Raw genomic sequence first — 23748 nt, 5'->3', positions numbered from 1 at the left:
GGGTTTGGTTATCCCTCTCTCTTTCCTAAAATTTGCTAGTATCAAATTGAAAAAAACCCAACAAACACAAAACAAGTTCAGCATTCATCACCATGCATTGTGCTCCATACTGCAAACCTCCTTATTTTAGGAAAAACTTACTTCAAAATAAGCAAAGCAAAACAAACACTCTATTTCTGACTTCTCAAGTTTTCTTGACATACCTTAATTAGCTCCCTTAGAGTTTGGCCCAAAAGACAACTTAATGTAAAATAAGACCTTAGAGAAAAAATGTCTTTATTATTAACCAGATTTTTTTGCACTGGATTATGTGCCTATTGGCCCAGACCGCTAAATAACATCTACACAATGTTTCTTTCATGTTTCAAGAATTGCAAATAACTGTACAAGGTTAAAGTACAAAAGTACACAAGACAGTGGACACGAAATATCCATGTATGAGTTTATCCCATCTGCTGCTTGGTTTGAAAAGTAGAACTTTAACTAAAAAATACTGTCCTCCTATAGTTCTGTCAAGTTTAATGGAAGTGGGTATAACCTGATTACAACACTAACACCAGTATCACTGATCTGATATTTACAAAAAAAATTGTATTTTTCAATAAATTAAAGTCAATGCAACACCCATGCAAGCTAGAATGCTAGCTTTTTGGTGAACAAGGACCCAACATTTGAACAAGAACCTTCCATAGTCCCAAACTTTAAAACTGCCTTTTTTTTTTTTTTTTCAAACTGCATCCATTCCTCGCATTGAAGACGTAAACCCCAATCCCATTCCTCTTTGCGTATGAGTCTGTGATCTTGCCATTTCATACTGTGCATCTAGATTTCTGAAAACCTCTTCCTGTTGTTTCAGCGTTTTATAACTCTCTTCATCAACGGAACTACAGCCAGCTTCATCCTCACTCTAGAAACCAGACAGAGGAAAACAAACATTAGGTGTGTAGGAAGTGGTGTTTTCATATACTACAGGTGTCCTAAATGTAAGAATTTTGCTTTGTAGTTTTCAAAAGCTAGTAAGAATTCAAGCATTTGGTTTTACTGCTGGAACATTCCAGCATAGCTTCCCTCTCACTGTCAAGAAACATGTAGAGACCTTCAACCAGTTCCTTGTTCTAACTCATTCCAATAAATGTCTCCAACTATCTATACAAAGCAATACTGTTTTATAACATTATGAATATTGGTTAGTTACCACTGTTGTTATGGATCATAACAGTTGCCTTGTTAGCCAGAAACATAATGGAATTCTGGAATTTGATTTGAATTCAAATTTAGATGCTGCTTGTGACTTTAATGAGAAATACTTAAAGTTCTTAATTACATCAGGTAGTATCAGGTTCACTAACATCTTTACTGGTTAAGGTACACTTTAAAATAAAAAAAGAAATCACTATCCTACAATTAATAAACTTAATTACACATTCAGAACTCTTTACCTTAATGCCCATGAGTTTTCTGAATTTGACGTTTTGGTCCTTGTTTCCAAAATTTAATTTTTCCCATATTTCTGCAGACTGTGATTTATCCTGTGCAAGTTAAAAAAGATATATCAACTTTTAACGTAAGTTTCCATTAATATCACAATACAGTAGCAAGCAAAAAAGCAGTATTAAGAATAAGCCCATTGTGCAGTGCTAGCACAGCTGGAAGGAAAAGGTTTCCAAGTCACATTTGACATTCCTGCAGCATCCTCACAGAAACTCTTTGCAAGGGACATCTGCTTAACCATAGGTTTCAAAATGGAGGCATATTCTTTACTTGGGTAGATTGCACTCACTTCCATAAAGTTTGGAAACCTTGTCAGAATGCATTGCTTCAAGTGAATTATAGAAAAAACGAATTTGCTTATTCCAATTAATCAATATAAAGCACAATTCAGGAAGAACTGCCTAGCATCCAGGTTTCTTCTTCCCTCCCTTTCATCTCCCATCAATGCCACATGAACCAGTTTCAGTTTTTCACATCTTACGAAATGGTCTGTGAAAACCTAAGTAAGCTTGTTACATAACAGACACATGGTGATAATTAATGTAACAAACACACTTCTATACTAGCATATCGAAAGACAAAAATACAAATATTAGAGCACCATTTTTTCCATAGTATCACCAGTTAAAACCTGTACTCAAAACCAGCAACTTTCTGAAAAAGCAACTGCCACAGGAGCCTTTTTCATTTGGAGGCCTATACTTGACTAACTAACTGCAAGAGCATTTATTTGACACAAAAAGCCTGAAGGCTTTTTGCAACTTTTGTTAGTGTTAGTAATGCATTATCCTACTCCTGAGAAGTTCCTAGCAAGGTTAGCAGACTTGTTTTTGAAGCCTGGAATTGGACACGATACAACCAGCAAAGGAAAAAATCTCTACAGTCACAGAAAGGAGTAGCCAATTACAGCTCTATACCTTAGCCATCACTTTTCAGTAAAAATAGACCACCCGTATCTGATATTTAGTTGTAAGTTGTAGGTAAACTGACAGAAGTAACATTAAGATCTAATTATACCTCGTAAGTTTTATGACATTAGGGGTTTTCCTAAGGCTTGTGTCACAACCATTTGCCACTGAAGGTCTAGTTATCTTAGTCCTTTCACTCCTGAAGTTTTACCTTGGGCTGCTATTAATAGGGAAACTGCCGAACAGGCATGACAGTAATTTTGCTGGAAATAACATTAATAAGGATCCTTAAACTGTGTGAGTACAAAATGTTTCCAAACAAGTTTTATGAAAGTAAGAAAAGACAACATTACCCCTTCCTTTTTGCCTTGCCAAAGCATCTTCCGCTTTTTCTCTTGCTCAGCGAATTTCATTGGATTCACTGCCGCTGGGTTATAATAGCTAGGAACAGCTATTCCAGTCTCTGCTAGTGCTTTTGCTTGCAGTGCTGCCATTTGAGCTGCCATGGCTATTTGAGGAGTCACTTGTGTTCCCGATGCCAGAAGGGCAGCAACATTAATAACGGAACCTCCAGTGGCTGCAGCCGCTGAAGAAGAAAGGTAACTTGCTATAAGACTGTAAGTTCTGACTTCTTTTGAAAAAGAAAACAAACAACATCCCGCCCCCCAAATCAACAAATAAAACTCCCAAACACTCCCTTTTTATCAGAAATAAGTTGAAAATGTCTGAATAACAAATGCATGATAAAAATACAGGATATTTGTAATTAAGAAACAAGTCTCCAAGGGTTTTAATAAACCAGAACTAAAAGTGAAACTAATGTACCTCATGCTTCTAAATAACCCTGAGCTGGCAATAGCTTTCAAGCTCTTGCTTAATGATGCATAAAAGAAGGGTCCAATGACCATCATGAAATCATTTACCAGCCTAACATACAACATTTCTGTTGCATACTCAATAAGTGGCAAGAAATCCTGATCGTTTTTGTTGGGGTTTTATGTGGTTTTTTTGTTTTGTTTGTTTGGTTTGGGTTTTTTTTTCCAAATGCTTCCTAGTTCTAGTTGTGGTTCTTATATACGGACCAAGTTAACAATTATACAAAGAAAGACAACCTGCACATTTGTTCAACAGGACTGTAATACTCAGCACATAAGCCTACAATATCTTCCACTCACACTATTGTTTGGGAATTAATATAATATACATGGACTACCTGCAGCCATTTCCTGTTGCTTCTGTTTTTCAACCATTTCTTTCTCTCTCTGTTCTTGCAGCTTCTTTGCTCTTTCCAGTCTAGAAGTAAGTACATGAGAATAAAAATATTTAGACAAGCAAAGTCAACAGCAGCAGCTTATTTACATCACATATCATCAAAATCATAACAACTTCTGACCTTCTGGCTAATGCTTCCTGTGCATCCATAGCTGTATTTCGTCCCCGAAAAGGTGGTGGACTCGGACTCCGGCTGTGACTCCTGCTGAACCTTCGGGGCTTTTCAATTCTTTTCTTTCGCTCTCTGTAACCAAATTTAACAGAATTGCTAAAACAATGAAAGTACATATATACCTTAACATTTCTTAATGTGTTTGATCACAACTCTGAAAAATTGCCTGATGATTAATTTGGACAGCTCTGAGATTATACTGTAACAGTGTAACAGTCACACTTGCCTTGTAGCAAGACAGAGCTAAAACCCAAGACTTCCAACTGCAAGATGTAACGGCATGTGTAATTCTGGGTATTCATTTACCCTCTTATACTTAGTGTTTAGAACAAATAGATCTGCTCTAGAGATTTTAATTCTAAAACCTGGCAAGAAAAAAACATCGTGTAACTTTCAGTAAAGTCAATTGCAAGAAAACTGTAAAATGGATCAAGTTGCAAGAATGCTTTAAAACCATAAAAGACCTCACAGCACTATAATATTAAAAATGAGCATTTTGAAGAGGCCTGATTTAAGAACTGGAATAGCACTTAGGGAAATTAGTATTTCTCTCCCTTCTGTATACTCTTCCCTAAATGTGCTTTGGACAACTGTTTGAGGGAGGCTATCAAGCTAAATGGGAGAGCTGGTTTAAACACATGTGATTTGTCTCATTTGCTCTTGAGAAGGATGGTACTGTGCAGACAACTATGAAGCATGCATTATCTGGAGCCTGACAATCTGAAAAGAATCCAGTAATATGTATTTTTAAGCAAAATATTAAAATATTCAGTTAATTTCTCCTTTAGTAACCTTCTCCCCACATCCTCACTAGTAGAACTTGTTCTTCTGACATATACATCTAGTCCCATCTAAGCAACAGCTGCGCAAAATACACATGTAAAGTACTATTAGCAGTGTTTCTCTTTGCCAGGACCATTAATATCTACATTACAAGAGATACGCTTTATCCCTGTTTAAGCCTGTGACACTGATGTTTTAAACAAGGAAGTCACAGATACTGGAAGTGTCCAATAAAGCTTAAATTACAGGAGATATCACTCACATTTTTCCCAGATTTGCCATAAACAGTAAGTTGAGATGCACAAAGATGTTTCTGCAATTTTATACTTAAATGTTATTATCAACCTTTTGAGATAATAGTTAACTTGACAACAGCCACTTTAAATGGCATTCAGATATTCTGTTTCTTCTGCTTGCAACTTGGGCAGCATCTACAAACATCATGAAACGTAGATTGAAGTTACAAAAAGTGATCCTTGTTTACATGACAAATCTGGTAGAATACAAAGGAGGCAAAACTTATCTTTTCATAGAAGATGACAAGATGCAGATTCAGGCACTGGGAAGTGACAGATCTGCATTCCTGAGATAAGATGTAATGCATGTTTCAAAGATACCTTCATTTTTCCCGTGCTGACTATTGTAGTTTGGTCTTGTCTTTGGTCTGATGCTTTATTGCACTGGTAAACATCAAGGAAATAAATATTTGAGCTTTTGTATTTAAGTATTTCCATTTGAAACAAGCAGATGGTGTCATGTTTTCCACCTAGCATTTAATCAGAGCCATGCTAAAAAAGAACTGCCAGGAGGGTCTACACGCTCACAGAACAAAAAGATTATAGTTTAAATGCTAGTGAGGACAGATCACTTGAAAACATGAGCTTGAGATTATGCAAAGAACCATCAAGAGAAGCTCAAGCTCTACTATTTACAAATGCTTCTGTCATAGCCTGTTAACTGTAACACAACAAATATTGTATTTCATGAATGAGGGAATTCATTTCACAGTTGAGTTTTAACAGGGTAGGTTTCCACATCATGTTTATCTGGTTTGTGAAGAGTTTTCATTGAGGCTTGCCCCACAATTCTCTTCCCAAAGGCTTCACCTAAGCCCACAACTGGATGAAGTGTTCTAGCTACTGTTAAAAAAGACTTATGCCTCACTTATTTTCCTTCTCTAGGATTTGCGAGGCAAAAACAGTACCAAAAAGAAATTGATTCTTGCAGTATGTCCATCACTATCCAACAAGGCATGTTTCCAGCTGAAGAAATTCCTAAGCTCCCTTACTTTTTCTTCCCACATTTGCTGTTCTGTTTTAGGTAATGTGAATTACACTGCAGAAGCAGAAAACTATTCTGGGATGTGAAGTTTTCATGGAGCCATTAAACGCAGAACGTTCAAAGTGACTTTTAGAAACAGTAAATGCACATCATCTGTAATAACTGAAAATAATGGGGAACCGAAGCCTTACACATCATGCTAAAGGTGGCTTAAATACCATTAAATGCAAGTAAAGTGTATACCCAACTGGAGACCCAGCTCTACTCACCCCAGCTGAAAGTTTGGTATAAAGTGCACACCAAAATAAAATATGACACAAACCATGTAATTCAACTAGTTCTTCAGAAAGAAGTCTTCTTAACAGTTTCACAAGTGATGTTGTAGCATTACATGAGTGTGCTATATTCTAAAGTCTCCAATGATCCACTGTAATGTTGAGTAGTCATAACCAACTTCTACATCCTTTAAATATGCAATTTAAAATACTCTAGTGAAAATACTACTAAATGAACTGGAACACTGGCAACACTTTCTTGGGAGCTCTGAAGGGACACCAATTTGCATTCAAAGTACATGTTTTACTTTAAACAAGTAGGAGGGGAAAAACACAACTGTAGTAGTCATTAAGTCATATTTCAGCTTACTCATTCAGAAAATCCTACAGGGCATTAAGAATGCAAAGCTAACACATACAAATAGACTCAGAACTCTACACCAAAATACTGAATGATTCATCAGTATTGGAAAACATCAACTTCTATACAGTGATGAAAACCTCAACTCTAGCATACTCCAGGTGAAGCATGGATCTCAACTCTGTCAAACAGACCCAGAATAAGCCAGTATCTATCTAGCTAGAGTGTTTCAATCTGTGCTTCTAGAATTTAAGTTTAAGGAAGAAATGGAGACACCCAAGATAGGGAGGAAAAATTAACATGATAAATATTCTCCTGTTGAACTTGACAAAAAGGAGTTAGTAATCACTAACACAGAATAGTACATTCAGATCAGAAAGTCCATCTGACTCAAAATTCACCTTAACACTACACTAACCATGCTAGTTAACAGACAAGACAAATTTTTAAATGAACTTTGTGGAGCTGATCAGGATTAGCTTCTGATCAGTGTATCTGCTATGGCAGCCAGTGACTCCCAGTTAAACTTCCTTTTTATGATATATACACAGAGATAAATACTATAGTATTTTTAAAGTAGTGATTTGCCAACCACACTACTCTCGTATCAAACACATGAAAGGGTTAGTTGTATGTTATTCTTCAGTTTTTCCCACTTAAGTATCATTTAAATATCCTATTTAAAATAGTAAATTTAGTTGTGGTCTAAGAAGCCAAAAAGAGCTTGAACTGTGGTAATCATTCCTAGGCAAAATATTATTTACTTTCCTTCTATTTTATCAGTCAGAAGTTCTAAAATGGTGGTTTTATAAGATACCCACAAAATAACTAGTAAAGCATTTCTAATTACTAGCAAGAATCATGCTATGAAAAGCCAAGAATCTGAGACATTTAAGCTGCCTAGGAGAAATGTTTCTGTAAATGTATGCATAGTCATCCTTAACCCACTATATCAAAACAGCTGAGAAAAAGCCAAACACATTTAGTTACACTGAATAAACATTAACTGGCAAACCCATTATTTTTCTATACATCAGCCTGTCACAGAACATTCAACCAAACACCACTAAGCGTATATGGAAGGTAACACTCACCTGCTTCTACTCCTAGTTCTGCTTTTACTTCTGCTTCTATGTCTGTGTCTAGATCTTGATCTAGAACGAGATCTTATACGTCGTTTTCTCTCTCTGCTGCGAGATCGGGATTTTTTCCTATCACGACTTCTACTACGATGACGTCTGAAACACATGTCCAAAATTCTTACATATATTCTCATGTTTAAATTCAGCTTCTACTTAAGGACTTACATACAGGTTCATCACCACAGGGCAAAATGCATCAGGCAGGGTGGGGAGACTGCAAACTACACACGGAAGAGTTCATGCCTGGAACAGTTTAAGTTGTAAGACCAGGAGATGAAATGGTAAAGGAACCAAACACTACCACCAGCCACAACAGACAAGTGAGTTACACAGAGTTTATGTAAACAGTCATACTCATCAATATAGCTATTTTTAGTTGCTCATAAAAGTGTACATCTCAAAACAAATACATGGCCAAACTAATCTGATGCATGAGTCTTGAATTCAAGGCAACAATACTCTCCTCCTCCCCATGATATTCAGAGAATCACAGAATGGTTTGGGTTAGAAGAGACCTTAAAGACCATCTAGTTCCAACCCCCCTGCCATGGGCAGGGACACCTTCTACTAGACCAGGTTGCTCAAAGCCCCATCCAGCCTGGCCTTGAGTACTCCCATACCTTAGGGAAGAGATGCCCACATTTCAGCTTGTGAGTCACACATGCTCCCTCATTAGCTGAAGCTTGTTCCTTGCTATCATGTTTGCTACAGATCCCTCAGCTATGAGCCGAACTTGCTGAAAAGTTCTGCTGGCAGCAACCTCTTTTGTCCCAAGCAATTCTCCTACCACAAGTGTGCTAGGTGGCCTACTGTGCAAGGCAGCTTAGACAGCATTGTCCCTGGATAAACTCTTGATTTAGGAGGTAAAAAGCCATGACATTGCTAAGGTGTATTTTCTTTACCGTCACTGAAAACAGGGAACATTTAATACACTCTGTTTATAAATTTTCTATACTCTGTAAGCTAACTATAAACATGAGACAGATCACCTATATAAAGCCTTAGAGATATTTTGTACTTTTACTCAGAACCAATCTGAAAAAAAAAAAGTAGCGTCAAATGCGCTACCCAACGAAAACTGAAACGTGCAATATAAACTGATGCTTTAGAGTTAAATTAGATCAGTAATATAATCGAGCTGTACTTCAGAAGTCTACACAAATTCCAAACATTGCTTTTGCAAATGCACTTAAAGAGAATAATCATGTAAAACAACTTACCTTTCACGAGACCTGGATCTTGAATGACTCCTCCCTCTTGATGATTTTCTCTCTTTGCGTTTATGTCTATCCTCACCATTTTCAGATGAATTTAGGCTATCTCTTCCCTTGTCAGAAGAATGTTCTTTGTCATTGTGGTCTTCAGATTTGTGCTTCTTGGAGGACTTCTCTTTGGATTCATGTCTTCTTGCCTGTTTTAAGAAGAAGTTGGTTCTTTCAGGAAAATAGTGCAACAAAGAGAGTTAGTATGGGTATCAGAAGACAAAAAATGATAAGTTGTGATGCAACATTAGTAACCTTAGGAGCGTGACTCAATCATGAGTGATGGCTATTTTACCTAATGTCACCAACTATCCAAAGTTGCAAATGCACACTATCATTTTTCCCCCTTTTCCCTCCTCCCCACTTTCTAAAGGATTTCTAAAGCACCCATCAAGGTATCTTTACAGTGTTTCCACATAAGAGTTCACAGCATTGTAACAAAAACAACTGTCATTCTCAGTTACTGTCTCCATTCCAAACACACAAGAAGTATCTATCTTGAAGTACCTGACAATTTATTAACATGCATATATATACACACACTCAATTTGGAGTGAATATTTAGTATTTGCCTAAGCCTACCAGGTAGAAAGTTACTAAAATCCAAACATAGTTGCAGACATGTACTATCTTGCTTTTAGCACTAAAACTATTTTCTATCCATTATTAGGTAACTAATTTTTAGAGCAAAACTCTCCTCAGTCAGTAACTTCCGACAGTTTTTAAAAAGCAGTAAGTTACATGGTTGTCATCCCATTTTTAGTATTTAAAACTAACATGCATCACTCTGAGACCTCCCACAATAGTTTTAAATTAAAGAAATGCTGCTCCACTATACTGCAATTTCTTCCTGCAGTGCCTCTTAAAAAAAGATTCCTTTTTATAGCCGCAATGCCAAAAATACTTAGCAAGGTCAGGCCTGATTTTTGCCAGTGTTTTCCTTAGAGACTAAGTCATGACATCAACACCTTTTCTTAATATATCCAGTTTATTTTGAAAACTTTCTAGCACAAAAGCATAGCACACTTAAGTCTTAAGGTTAAATAATGTTTTGTTTCAAGTCACCATTTAAGCATGATACATTCATTTTAGACCAAAACCCAATTCTTCAGTGCGTTTTTTTGCTTATCTAAATCTGTTAACTACTCGTAAGACCTTTCCTATAATCATAACTCTCTCTCTCAAAAGAAACAAGTCTGAAGAAGATGCTATAATTAGCTTATACCCATTTACCCAAGCCTTTCTAACTGCTTATTAATATATATGTTTCTAAATATATTTGATTATAGTTCTTCAAGTATACAATAATGCTATATATTTTTGCTCTTACAGTATTTTATTCTTAACTCCTTGAATAATCAGTTGTTACATAAAAAACACATCTGAAGTTTGAGATGTTAACCTGTACATTAATTTTGTTTTTACGTAAGTCGCTGTTCCAATATACATATTAAAAATAATTACTGATATTCAGTATTTAGTCTACAAAGAGCTTAATCTTGCAAATGAATGAACACAGTAAATCTACTGTGGGACATTGTTCCTTATCTGTTCACTCTGTGAAACTTAGAAATTGCTAAATAAATTGTGTAAGATTAGATCCAACAGCATGGCAAAACACTGGACATAATTTTAAGCGAGGACTTTTTTTTTTTTTTTAAACATTAAAAAGAGATTTTTTTTTTTTTTTTTTAAATCACGTCTTCCAGGCACACACTTAGTAATAAACCACCATTATATCCCATAACGGATTTAAGATATTTTTAAGGGAAATATGAGTTTGAATGACTAATAGTTACCTTATCATGAAGTAGGCTTATAATTTTGCTATCTGAGTCTGCAGCGTCTTCAGTTCAGTCTCTTCGCGCATTAGCACGCTGAGTATGATTTATTATAGAAATGTTATCATGTGAGCTAAACAATATATTCAATTTCACAAAAACTCTCCTAGATTATTTTTCTTTTCCTTTTTTTTTTTTTCCTCCTTTTTTAAACAGAGCTTCCATTGGAAAGGGGGAAGGAGAAGTTACTGACCCGGGTTAAAAGTTGAAAAGTCCCTCATCTGACCCAGCCTGCTATTGCCCCACACAGCTTAAACTTCTTTGTGACTATTTCAATGCTCCTGGTTTGCTCATTTCATCTCCTCTCTGGTGTGTAAGCCAGTTATTTTCAAGGTATTACTGATGCTGTCTCTTCTCACTCCCCTATATATACACACAGGTATTTATTTATTTTTTAAAAGAGACAGCCCTCTGGAATTTTTGCTCCTACTGTCATGTTTCCAGCTGACTCAGCTTGTCAAGCTATGACAGTCTTTACAATTAAAGGATGCAATAAACAGAGCTTGGTCAGGTGGGGAATTATTTTTAATATACTTAAGTAGGTGGGCATGTATCACAGAGTCCTGAACATTGGCCAGGAATAAAGCCACCCAAGGCTTTTGGTTAATGGAAGCTCTGTGAAAGTCATCAAGAACACCATTCTACTTCTCCACATGAATTCTTTCTTTTGGCTGTTTCCAAAAAAAAAGAAAAAAAAAAAAAGACAAACATTAAGTTACTAGTTTCTGAAAGCATTTTTCTATAAAACTATTACCTTGTCAACATGATGGCTGCAATCATGCTTCACTATGAAAGGATCTCCATATCCATTTTTAAGCTTAAAGTTTCCAATTTCTTGTACTTACCATAAAGTCATTTATATACGTTTACACATATGTGCATTACTACAAGATACTTTTAAAGATGTACTGTACAATTACCTAAACGCTACAAAGTGTTAATTACCTCTTTGCTTCTGCTCCGGCTTCTGTGTTTTCTTCCTTCAGTATCTGGAGGAGAAAGCATTATTGTTATTTACCAACTTAAAGAGGAGACCAGCTGGCTATAATCTTTCTTGTTCCTTTCAGTTATTCCACCCCCAAAAGTCAAGAACAGATTTAGAAAACAAACAGCACTATTTGAATATCTACTGCAGAAAGCAAACTCTAGCTGTTACTCCCAGTTCTTTGCTTTTATTTATGCTCTGACAACGAAAAACCAGCCCATGTCTTACTCCAGTCACATTCTTCAGCCAGGTAACTTTGTTTTTGTTACAACCATGAAAAAGTATCCCAGCCTAAGCATATGTAATTAAAACGAAGACAAAGTAGTATGGTTTTCTGTTTGGTGTTGTCCCCTGTCCACTCCCATCCATCATCTTGTGAACGAACATTCACAAGACCTTTTTCCTTAGCACTTCTACCATTAAAATGGAAAAGTTTCAATAGAACACACTTAAGATACAAAATCAAAATTAGTAGCTTCATTTTTTCCCAATTCTAACAAGTTACTAGAGTTAAGTCTGTTCATTTTTTCCAAAACGGCTTTAAAGAGATTTCAGTTCTACAAGCACAGATCAGAACATTACTAAGCAACTTTGCTTTTATGAAGACCATACCTGACTTCCGTCTTCTTTCCCTTGACCGTGAGCGTGATCTTGAATAATGATGCTTTGATGTTCTGGGAGAACTAGAGGCATCTGATTGTTCCTTTTTCTTTTCTCTTTCTGGAGAGGACTTTTCTGGGGCTACTCCATCTCGTTCTGTATCACTACCCTACATGTGAGGACAGAAAGTTTAAAACCCAAAAACTTAGGACTGAAAAACAAGATAAACTATTTACTTAGTTCTTCCTCTGAAGACACACTTAGAACTATTTTCTGTAAAGACAATCTCTTGAGTAGCCACCCCATTATTAGTTAAGCAATAGCTTGATAGACTTGCAGTGAACTGTGTAACTGCATACAGATTGATTTTTTCAAGACTTTATTAAAAGACAACTAATACATAGTAACATTTTGCTCTCCCACTACATTAGACCGCACTTTACTTTTTCCACGCGCTTTTGAGAATATCAGTAAGCCTAAACTCTGATCCACAGTTTTCGCTAAATGGTGCTGTTTGTAGGTCAATTACCTTTTAACATTTACATGACTAAGGTTACTTAAGGTCAATGTTGTCCCAACAGATCTAAGTCACCTCACAAGTTAGGACATTACTGAGGCACAGCACAAACCCCCCACAGTATTCTGAAGTACAGAATGAACTTTGAAGAGAAATGAAATGAGGTATATTGTACTAGTGTTAGACAGCTAACTTTGGAATAAGAAAAACTTCAAACAGTATCTCTATGCAAAAATGTGTATTTGCATGAGAGTACATATAGGTCACATTCACCTGTCCCAGCAATTTCTGTATCACATTTTTCTTAGATGACAAAAGCCAAGATGTTCCCTCCATTCCTTTTAAACCTTGATCTAGGAGGACTAAACCCAGAAACTTACCATGTGTAGAGCAGTCAAGACTGCTTTGTGATTCAAAGCTGGGAGAAGTAAATGTGTACAACCAGCATACAATGCAATGAAAGGAACAGAACGGAAAAAGTACACACTGAGAAGGTGAATGTGCTTTCATTAGTGCCTTTATAGATTCATTGGTGTCTCTTGTTCTGATCATATAAATGGCAGTTATAATCAAACCTTCTGACCATTGTGTGGCTGCAGAAGATTTCACTAAGGAGATAATTTGGCCCAGAAAAGCTGTTCATGAAGATATTTTAGTGTAGCAGATGACTAACTTGCATGGTTTTCTACCAGCTGCAGTTTTATTTCCAAACTGAACAAGAAATGTGAAAAGCTCTCAAATGCTGATTTACATTCATTACTTTGAAAACAAAGCTGCTAGTTTTTCTTAAACCACAACAGATATTACAGATTGTCACTAATATATTGTGTATTAATGGTAGACTTTCTTCATAACATGCTACAGGTAAATCTTTGGATTTCTATTTCAGCTACTAGCGTTTAGTCTGCACAATTCTTTATTAATTTGCATCTGTACAAAGATATATCTACAGTAAAATCCCTTTAAGAGAGATAAAGCAGCTGTTCACTTCTCCATTCACATGGTATACCGATATCTAGTTCAAAACACACCGGCATATGGACAACAGCACTGACCGCTTAAGAGCCCATCTGCAGCGTAGCTTTAACTATCGTCTCAGTGACACTGAATACTATTGATACACCACCCACCACCCTGAAAACTTCAGAACATTAGATAAAGAGTAGGAACTGACTCCCCTACTTGTGATCTTCACCACCACAATCCTTAGCATTCCACATCTACCCATCATCTGCTTATCTACACTCCCCCCCCCCTTCTACTCAGTCCCTCACTTCTCCATCTAAGGTTTCCAAAAGACTCAGCTAGCAGAAGTTTCAAAAGAACTTTGAGACTTCTATAAATTTACATTTCCAAGGAACTTGTGAAAGATAAGGAGAACACCAGCTAACAATCTAAGTTAACTGGGTTTTTAAACATAGAACCCAATTGAAATTGAGCCCACTGCCACATTTTCCAAGGCTACCAGCCTCATTATTTATACACAAGGCTGTTCATCAATGCCTTTGTGCACTGCACCTTAGAGAAATCTCTCAGCTCTACAAAAACTACGGCAAAAAAAGGCTAACAGACTCCAATGAGACTGTTCTCAGTTCTTAAAGTACATGTGGGATTGGCCACAGGCTGTTTCATTGAACAAGCCCCTCACCTACTGCTTCAGAGGAACCTCAAAAAGAGTGCCTATAATCTAGGTGCAAAACTACAAGTCCATAAGTCTTTAAGTCCTCTTACAGAAAAAAATACCCTATTCTTAACAAGTTAAATTAGATAAACCGAAAATACATCATTAAAATAAAAAAAAAAAGATTCATTTGCTCCGGAAGTTTACAGCCCTTTTGTTCTGTTTCACCACTGGTCAAACTTTCAAGACAAGAACTTAAAATACTAGATTAAACACCACAAAGTACTTAAGTCAACTTTGAAAAGTTTTATCGCTTTAGAGTCTGGTTCGTTTGGGTTTGTTTTTTTTTTCACTCGAGACTTTAATAACTTTTGAAAAAAAATTAACCGCATTGGGTTTGATAACTACTCTTATTGGTTCTTCAACTCAATTACGGAACAAACACCTTTATATATTACCAAGCCACACAAATTCTAACAAAAAATAAAGCTACACTCTTGGAACATAAAGGACAGTGATAACTACAGCACAGGCGTTTCCTATCCATAGTAACCATAAAAAAAGGAGGATGAGGGCAAATAATTAATCACTGAGTGCAATAAGATGCTGAAAATAGCAGGCCTGTGATCAAACACAAAGAAAAATAATAGGATAGGGAAAGCTACATGAACGAAAACTGAGCATGGCCCAACCGCCAAATCGATCCCCTCTTCTCCCGTCCCAGGGAACCTGCACCCCAGTCCCTCTGAGAAACGCCTGTTCCTGTAACCACAACACTTCTCTCCCCGGCCAGGAAATGATAAGGCCTCGGTCACAAGGCCTCATCGCTCCTCTCCAAGCCCAGAGAAATGAAACAGAAACTTCTGGAAACAGGGAGAGAAGTAATGGGTGAAAAGCGGCCACCCCCTGCCCGAGGCCCATCATGGCGCCGGCAAGCGAAGGAGCGGCGGGCGCCATTTTGTCTCTCCGCGCACACGGCTTCCCGACCCAGCCCTCCCCATCTCACACGCTCTTCCCTCCCGCCCCGCGGCAGCCCCCTTCCCAATTCGGCTCCCTCCAAATATCCCAGCAGCGAACACCGCTTACCGCCATGACCGAACGTCCGGGACGCCGCTCCCCTTCAACGACTCCTCACAAGGAGCTCAACCTCCCTCAGCAGCCGCGGCCGTAGCGCTCGCGAACCGAGGCGAGGCGACACGCCCCGCCCTCCCTCTCCCTTCAGGCGCCCGGATGTAACCATGGGGCGGGGGAAGGCGACAGGGAGCCAGGGAGCCGCGGTGCATCCTGGGGGCGGAGAAGGATTAGGGGGTGTCTTAGCAACGGTGCGGTTCGCGTTCGGAGGAAGTTTGGCCTACGCTGCGACCCGTAGCGTTAGCCAGGGTTCCCGCCAATTTGAAAGCCTGAAGCGGCTGACGAAATGCGGTAATGGTTTGTCACAGGCCCGCGGGGCTGCGGTGAGGAGATGGGAGGACGGCTCGCGGTCCTTGTGGGCAGCGGTGTCCGCTGCGTGGCGGGGAGGGCTCTGTGGCACTGCGTTTCCTTCAGTCTGGGGAGCGAAACCTGTCCTCGCCCAGCTGCGTTCGGTCAGGCCCGCTGGGGACATCAGCTGGAAGGCTCGTTGCTCCTGCGACTTAACTTTGTCTTTCCTAAACACGCGATTTGCCTTCGGAAGGCTTACTGTACTACCCTTCCTCCTAGACGCAGAATCATGATAGAATAATAAAATCAGTAATTTGTGTGTGGTCATGTAACATTTTTAAAGCTCTCTGCCTTACAGCATGTTCCTTAAATGTTTATCATAGGTAAACATGTGGAATGATATTGAACTTCTTGCGAATGATGACACGGGGAGTGAGCAGCTCCCTGTAGGTTTAGGACATGAATGTGGAACTGCATTGTACCAAGTGGATACGTTACTTCAAATCACATCTTCAGAAAAGGTAGAATTCATCAAAGCTGTTGTTCTTTTTCTTAATAATTACCAGAGCTTCTTTATCATATGTTCTAAAGTGTCTCAGTTATTATATATAACAACCTTTTTCTTCCTAGGTCTCCGTTAATCCGCAGTTGTATGCATGCAACTCGAGGGATGGCAGTATTATTGTTGTTGACAGATCGGTGGCACTACTTGACAGTACTGGGCAGTCTCTTCAGATGCACATTCAGTTTGGTAAGTTCGTTCCTTTGGAATCCCACTGGAAGTTAAAACTGACTCTTAAAATATATATGTTAGGTTTGCATAGGAAAATAATAGCAAGTATCTTGCATATCTAACTAGCCTATAAAAGGAAGTATTATAATAAATACCTAAGTAATAAAAAGTAATTGCTGATTCTTTATGCAATTAACTAAGTATTTCTGTACAGTTTAATTAGAATGCTCGCTAACTTTTCACTGGAATGGGAATAATGGATACCAAAATCGCTCCCTGTATGCCCTTTCCTCTACTTTTGAATAATCAAAAGAAATAATTTTGAAGAAATCTGGGACACTGTATTGTCCAATTCCTGTGTTTCAAATATGAATGCCTAGTAATAAAAAGCAAGTCTTAATATTTGACATTTTGCCTTGGAACTTTTCAGATACTAATGTGGATGTAGTTGGTATGTGTCAAGAAAAACAATTTCTTGTGGTCGGTGAGAGAAGTGGCAATTTCCATCTTATTCACATACCAACAAAACAAACCTTGCTAACCAAGGTACAGTAAATTTTCTATTCTAATTTTGCTGAAAACCTTTTGCTCTCAGAATTTCTTGAGTTGTTTTCTTTCTTTCAAACATCAAAGTAGAAACATTCTTGTGTTTTGAACACATCTTCTAGTTTGAACACACAAACAGATTAAAGGGACACTTTTGTTCCCATATGTAACGAAGAAGCAAAATATATTTAGGAATGGCATGTATACACAAGAACTAGCTCTTCATGAAAGAAAAAAGTTTAAAGTTTGAATTGATGATCAGTATTTCTTTTTTTTTTTTTCCCAAATAAAATACAAAATAATAGTCTAATAGTCTTTATGTTGATTCTGTTTTAGATTTTGTTTGAAAAATCTTCAAGTGAAAAGACTTACTTAAATCTCTTTATTGAAAAAGATAATGCAGATGCAGGTAAGAACTTGATGTTATTTTTTCTTCCTTGTCTCAATTTTTGTGATTTTGTTCCCCTTTACTGTCACTCAGGGAAAGAGACTACAAAATAAATAATCAGATACAGCTTTACTTTGCATTGTACACATTAAATGCACTTTTCTTAATGCTTTCCTGTGAAGATATTTAGCTCATTAATTACTTTTACAAATGTCATAGAAAACAACAAACATTCAGAACTCAATACCTCTTTCTTTTGAGACTGTGCTAAACATATGAAAATGCTCAAAAAGGAAGGATTCCTTCTCCTTCTTCTATCAGACTTCAGTTTTTAGTAGTTCTTGTTCTTCCATAAGCTCCCAGTCTTGTTCTGTCACAATGTATTTAAATGCAGTTTTGCCATGAAAACAGAATTTGCAGTCTGATGGATGCATATAAAAATCATAATTTCAAACAAAACTCTAAGATGTACAAACTTATTCTACTCTTTGTTGAAGGTGACAAATTTTAGTTTAAAAATAGTCTAATATATTGGTCAGATTTTTTTTTTTTGTCCGTTATTTCACTGTCCTGTTCATAAGCAAGTAGTCTTTTGATGATTATTGAATACTTAAGTTTTAAATATTTGTATTGGATTTTTTTTTTTAGGTGTTTATCATATGTTCATTCTCACAAGCAATGGATTCTTCTGCATTATGTGTCTCCCACTTGCTAAAACACAGGAAGGTAGGATGATCTACAAACCACTGGGGATTTCCATTTGAACAGGAAAAGCTGTATTAAAAAAGTTTTTCCTTGCATCTTACTAATGGGAATAAGATATTGAGTTGGGATTTTCTGTATAATCTTAGTTTGTTTTTCAAGGGAAACTGATATATAACTAGTTCCGTAATAAAATTATTTTTTATTCTTCCAATAATTCCTCTATCTTATGTTTCTCTGAGTCACTGCTTTAGAGAGAGTACTGAATACTATGGAAGCAGGATTTTAAGCTATAATCAGTCTTAACTGTACTGAAGAATATTGGGAATAATTTAAATTTTTAATGCTGTATAAGTATAGTTATTAGTTTTCTGTAACTGAATACTGTGATCAATAGAAATAGACCCTGTTAAAGATCCTGACTAAAGTGTTTTTTGGCATAGTCACGTTAGGATTAAACTATCCTATATGATGTTTAGTGACTTTTTTCAATTTTGAAAAAGTTTATTTAACACTGATTTTATTTATTTATTTATTTATTTTTTTAATCTAGCAATTGACAAGATGGATATGATTACGGCAAAGAAAGTAAGAAATACCTGCTAACTTGTAACATATGTGTTAAGTGCAAACCTTGTAACAAAACTTTGCTCTGTACATTTCATTGACTACTTACCAGGTTATTATTACAACTCATAATTGTGATTTATTACTTTTTCTGTACATGGAGAAGTGAGCAGTTCAAGGTTTTATCCACTGATTGTATAAACAACTTTTTTTCTTCCCCTTTTGTTTGCTTTCCCTTCATCTTCCACACCACAAGTTACAAGGACAGATAAAGACAGCTTTCATTTCCACAGAAGAGTATCACAGCCTCGGCTGTCAGAATTTTGTGATAAGTAATTCAGTGAACAAAATCCATTTGATAATTGGGGTAAGTACTAGGAATGTGTTCATAACAATTATTATGTGATCAGAGATGGTGTTTTTTGATCTGCAACAAAATTTATCTCTAGCTGGTTAAAAAGGAGGTAATAAACTTTTTGCACTAAGACTTTTTGTCTTTCATTTCCTTCACTGTAAATTTAAAGGTTATCAGTTGTGCAGTCTGTCCATAGCTTTTGTTGTAAGGAAATAACTGTTGTGATTTCAGAACTTGCTCTGTTATGATGCATGGGGGAAAAATATTTTCACCCTGGTTGCATGACCTTAGTAAATCCACTGTGGTTCCTAGCCTGTACAGGCTAGTCTATCAATAGTCCTATCCTTGAGCTCAGAGACAAAGCCGAAGTTGGCAAGAGTCTTCTAATCAGGTTCACATTCAGCAGAAGCTTGCCAAAGTAACAATTAAGGTCCCAATTCAACAAAGCATGAATTAAGTACAGGAACTAATAAAAAAATAAAAATATAGACATATTTTGAAATGTTATTTTGGACTAGAAACAAGTTTTCTGAGTTCATTGACTGAAGCCTGTTGAATGCAATGCAATTTTTCTCAGTAGGTTCAGTGTATGTTTCATTCAGGTTTTATGTTCTATGAGAATGGAAAGTGGATGTTTTGCAATATGGCATGTTTTTAGAAAAGCCAAAAATGTTTAGGGAAGGTGACTGTAACAGTTACTGTAGTAAAGGCCAGTCTTGAAATGAGAAAGAAAAAAGGCTAAATTAAAAAAAAAAAAAAAAGGTCTTTTTCTGAATATCAACATTCACTGGGAATAAAGTTTGTTTTGCAGCTTTGCAAGTGTGTTTATAAGTTAAAGATCAGCTGAAGAAGCACATCTGTCAATGGCCAGATTTCTAATGTATAACCCTATTTTACTTTGCCTTTACTAATAGGGTAAAGGCGATTATGTACTCTCCAAATGGGAGGTAGACACTACCAATAACCTGGTGTCTGTTCGAAGTTTTGCTGATTCAAGTCTTATCAAAGGTAAAGAAGAGGGGTTTTTTTCTTTTTATAGACAAGTGTAGAATTCATATTTAATTGCAGAAAATACTAAGACATTTTCAGTTATTTCATTGTTTTTGGTAAATACACATATACCAAATGGAACACTTCTTGTAAAGGTAAAGCCAAAATGTATGCTTCAAAGTTGTTGAGTTTAACTTAGATACGCAAATCACAATTCTGTTTAAGCTGAACTTTTCACAGTCCTAGGAAGTTCCATGATTTTAAACACCTGTAGGTTTCCAATGCTTGGTTGCACATTTTAATAAGTTTTTGCTTCAAATAAATTTCTGAAGAAAAATAATAGATTATATGTGACTATGGATATTTTTTTAGATGCAGTGAAACTTCAAGTTCTTGACAATCTGCTGTTTGTTTTAGATACAGAGGTATGTGTAATGATTTGGTTTAGTCTTCATTTTACAATGCTCTTGAACCAGCTTATAAAAATATTTTTTACAGCAATAGCTTTAAAAAATGTTTCTGTAAAATAAATATGGTTATATTTACAGAGGATCTTGATCTTGCTGTGGATTTTTTGTTCTACTCCTAGTCATTATTTAGGCTATGGAATGTGTTAAAATTCTGCTCAAAAAAAAAGACAAAAAATGTCTTCTACGAAGACAATATGAAATCCAGATCTGATTTTTTTTTTTTTTTTAATCTAGAATGTTTTAAGCATGTGGGATGTTTATTCTCTTACTCTAATTTGGGATTGGCCTTTAATACATATTGAAGAATTTCTTCTAAGTACAGAGTCAGATTCTTCTCCAGTCATATGGTAAGTAAAGAGTTATAGCACCAATTCTGAAAAGTGAAATGTTCTCTATCATTACAAGAAATATGCTACAAACATTTGATTTTCTGTGGTAGTGAATTTTAGAACCTTTGTTGAAATCTTTCTAGTCAGTAGGACAAAATAATTGGACTGTAGGTATCCTTATCTCTGTATTGTAGAAAAGAAAATCTTGGTGCTTTCTGCTTTCTCTTGGTTTATCTGTTGTTACTGCTAAGGAATCTTGCATGTAACCTGTATCATTTAGGAAATGCTGGTCTAAAATAAGGTGTATAGTATGGCTTACAAGTCTGATGTTATAAAAGATCTAGTCTGGCTTTCGGATAGGTAAATAGTAAGATCTTCATTCTGCAGATGGAGAAGCCAAAATCTGGAGATGCATGTATTGGTTAAAATGCAAAAGAATTAATGGCAATTAAGATTAGAAGGCAAGACTCTTGGCTCTTTCCATTGCTCTGTGCCAGTTTAAAAAAAATAATAATCAGATCCATTTGAAAAGCTTAAAAACATCAGAAGTTAAATGTATGTCCTCTACATGCTAAAACACTTGTTATTTTTGGGTGCACTGTAGGGTTTTAAAATGTACCAGTTTCCATGGAAAACCAGTGTTCTGAAACTCAGAAGCAAGAATATTTTACAGTTCTAACATAGAATTTATACAGTATATTTGCTTTCTTGTTTCTCTTTCTTGTTCTGTAGGCAAGGACTTGCCAATGTTAAACTGATAGTCATGACAATACCAGATAACAAAGAGGTATAATCATTTTATCTGTGTTCTGTTCTTCAATTGTTATGTAGTCACTCACAGAAAAAGGGGGGAAAAAAAGAAAAGAAAAGAGATGGCTAAATTTTTGGAGCAGACAGAATTCTCAGGAGTTCAAAGCCAAAACTAAAATGTGACCATCTATATATTAGAATATAGCGAGTGGGGGACTACTGCAATGTCTTACGGTGGTGACCAGGGCAAGCTGCCCTGCCGTTTGGGTTTTTTATGGATTGTTTGGGGTTTGTTTGTTTGCTTTTTTTTTAATGATTGGCAGATAGTGGAGAGCAGCAAAATTTACGAATGTCTTACATACCTTCACAGATTTCTTTAGACCAGTATCTGCTCCATGTACAGTCAGTGGAGTTAACTGAAATGGAATGCCAGGATGAACATTATACAATTTTTTTAAATGAAACCTGTCTACATATAGAGGCAACATCTAAAGCTTCATTAAACTTTCTCAAATTGTAGAGATCTGCTTTTACATAAAAACTTATGAAAATAGTGTCTTTCATCTAACTCCATAAGAATCCAGAAATGATTCTGCAAACATCATTCTATCACCAGTGTATGAAGCAAAAAAAATTCTGACTTGTTTGTTTGTTTTCCCCTTTTTTTATAGATGAGAAGTCTAATGGTTTTTGCATTGCCCACTATGCAACCGCTCTATTCTTTGGAAGTATCTATTGTTTCTTCACTTGTTCAAAGTGGTATTGGCACAGTATGTTTAGATTTTTGTTGTTGTTGTTTGAAGAAATACAGTTGTCTTAATGGGTATAATTATTAAAGAGGGTACTGTGTTATTCTTGTTAGATTAGAAGTGATTTGTGCTAGAAACTGTGCAGGAACTGTACGAAGAAAGATTAAATTATGTTCCCAAAGGAGGGAGAAAAAGATACGATATATAGCAGACTGAACAGTTTAATTCCAGGCCCAGGTCTATTGCAGTGTTTTATACTACTGCCAGTTGGTTTTGCTGCTGTTACAGCTAAAAGCTGTATGAATTTTTAAGTTCTCTTAGCACAGAAAAAGGCTCTGGATTTATTTGGGATTTATTTAAGTTTAGATGAGAGAATTACTTCTACTGTTTAAACTGCTTCCTTATAAAGACTTTAATAAAAGGTCAAAAAGAGAGTGAGAACTTTATGAATTAGGAGTGTTGTAAAGACTGGTGAAGTGGAGTGTGTGTGTGAGAGGATACCAAGTCAGAAGTCTAAGCGGTAGCTCTTCATTGGAATTGTGAAAGTGAATGTAGTAAGCTCTGGATCTGATATGCAATAAAATGCAAAGCTGATGAAATTGCTTGCCTTGTATGAAGCACTTGGCAGAAAAGATCATATATGCAGCTACACAGTGGAGAAAATGATGGCTAATATATCCCTTTGTCATCTGAGATGATAAAGTCAAGGTGGGAAATGCCAAGGCATATATTGCCTGTGTGGAATGTAGCACAGAGATCAGATTCTAAAAGATGTGAAGATGTGAAGCAGTATGACCTGCTTATGACAAAATGAGAGTGTAGTTTTGAGAAGATGATTCACTCATATGGAGGGTGTACTGATGGTAATTCAACTGGGGTAGCAGAGTGGTTTCAGTCTGTTCAGTTAAGGCTCTCAGAAATTTTAGGCTGTGGAAACTATCCAGGAAATAACATGGTAAGCATTTAAAAAACCCAAACTTATCTGAGAGAAAAGCAGTCGTTTGTTTCTAGATGAAGAAACACTTAATGCATTACTGTTGTCTTTTCTTATGACTGATTTCCCTTACGACCTAATGATTTTTGTTATTGCATGCTACAGGATACAATATACTTCTTGGAAGGAATTCATGAAAAACATCAGATGTAAGATAACATTTTGTTTCTTACTAGATCATTATTATATAAAAATGGCAGATTACTTTTACATATAGTTGCTTCATAGTTGATAAACTCACATAG

General features: G+C 36.4%; 2 protein-coding genes across 2 annotated transcripts in view; one reads left to right on the top strand and one right to left on the bottom strand.

Moving 5' to 3' along the window:
* Positions 1-259: 259 nt before the first annotated feature.
* Positions 260-12548, bottom strand: RSRC2 (arginine/serine-rich coiled-coil 2). Its single transcript, XM_010582154.1, is given in 9 exon segments — positions 260-907; positions 1440-1529; positions 2753-2985; positions 3613-3692; positions 3793-3915; positions 7638-7781; positions 8906-9096; positions 11734-11777; positions 12386-12548. Coding segments are annotated over 9 exon segments (1248 nt in total). The 3' UTR covers positions 260-727.
* A 3050-nt stretch (positions 12549-15598) lies between these two features.
* The window catches only part of KNTC1 (kinetochore associated 1), a 41755-nt gene continuing 33605 nt past the window's right edge, over positions 15599-23748 (top strand). The window contains exons 1-14 of the mRNA XM_010582155.1: positions 15599-15965; positions 16314-16451; positions 16561-16681; positions 17094-17209; positions 17546-17618; positions 18246-18323; positions 18853-18887; positions 19123-19233; positions 20136-20229; positions 20584-20636; positions 20916-21028; positions 21743-21797; positions 22432-22530; positions 23609-23652. Coding sequence (XP_010580457.1) covers positions 15750-15965; positions 16314-16451; positions 16561-16681; positions 17094-17209; positions 17546-17618; positions 18246-18323; positions 18853-18887; positions 19123-19233; positions 20136-20229; positions 20584-20636; positions 20916-21028; positions 21743-21797; positions 22432-22530; positions 23609-23652 — 1346 coding nt within the window. The 5' untranslated portion in view covers positions 15599-15749. The remainder of the gene's footprint in view (positions 15966-16313; positions 16452-16560; positions 16682-17093; positions 17210-17545; positions 17619-18245; positions 18324-18852; positions 18888-19122; positions 19234-20135; positions 20230-20583; positions 20637-20915; positions 21029-21742; positions 21798-22431; positions 22531-23608; positions 23653-23748) is intronic.

This window comes from Haliaeetus leucocephalus, unplaced genomic scaffold (genome assembly GCF_000737465.1).
Source record: "Haliaeetus leucocephalus isolate CR32 unplaced genomic scaffold, Haliaeetus_leucocephalus-4.0 Scaffold840, whole genome shotgun sequence".
Classification (NCBI taxonomy): domain Eukaryota; kingdom Metazoa; phylum Chordata; class Aves; order Accipitriformes; family Accipitridae; genus Haliaeetus; species Haliaeetus leucocephalus.
Note: the sequence above shows the minus strand (reverse complement) of the source record. Positions and strands in the feature narration are given on the sequence as shown.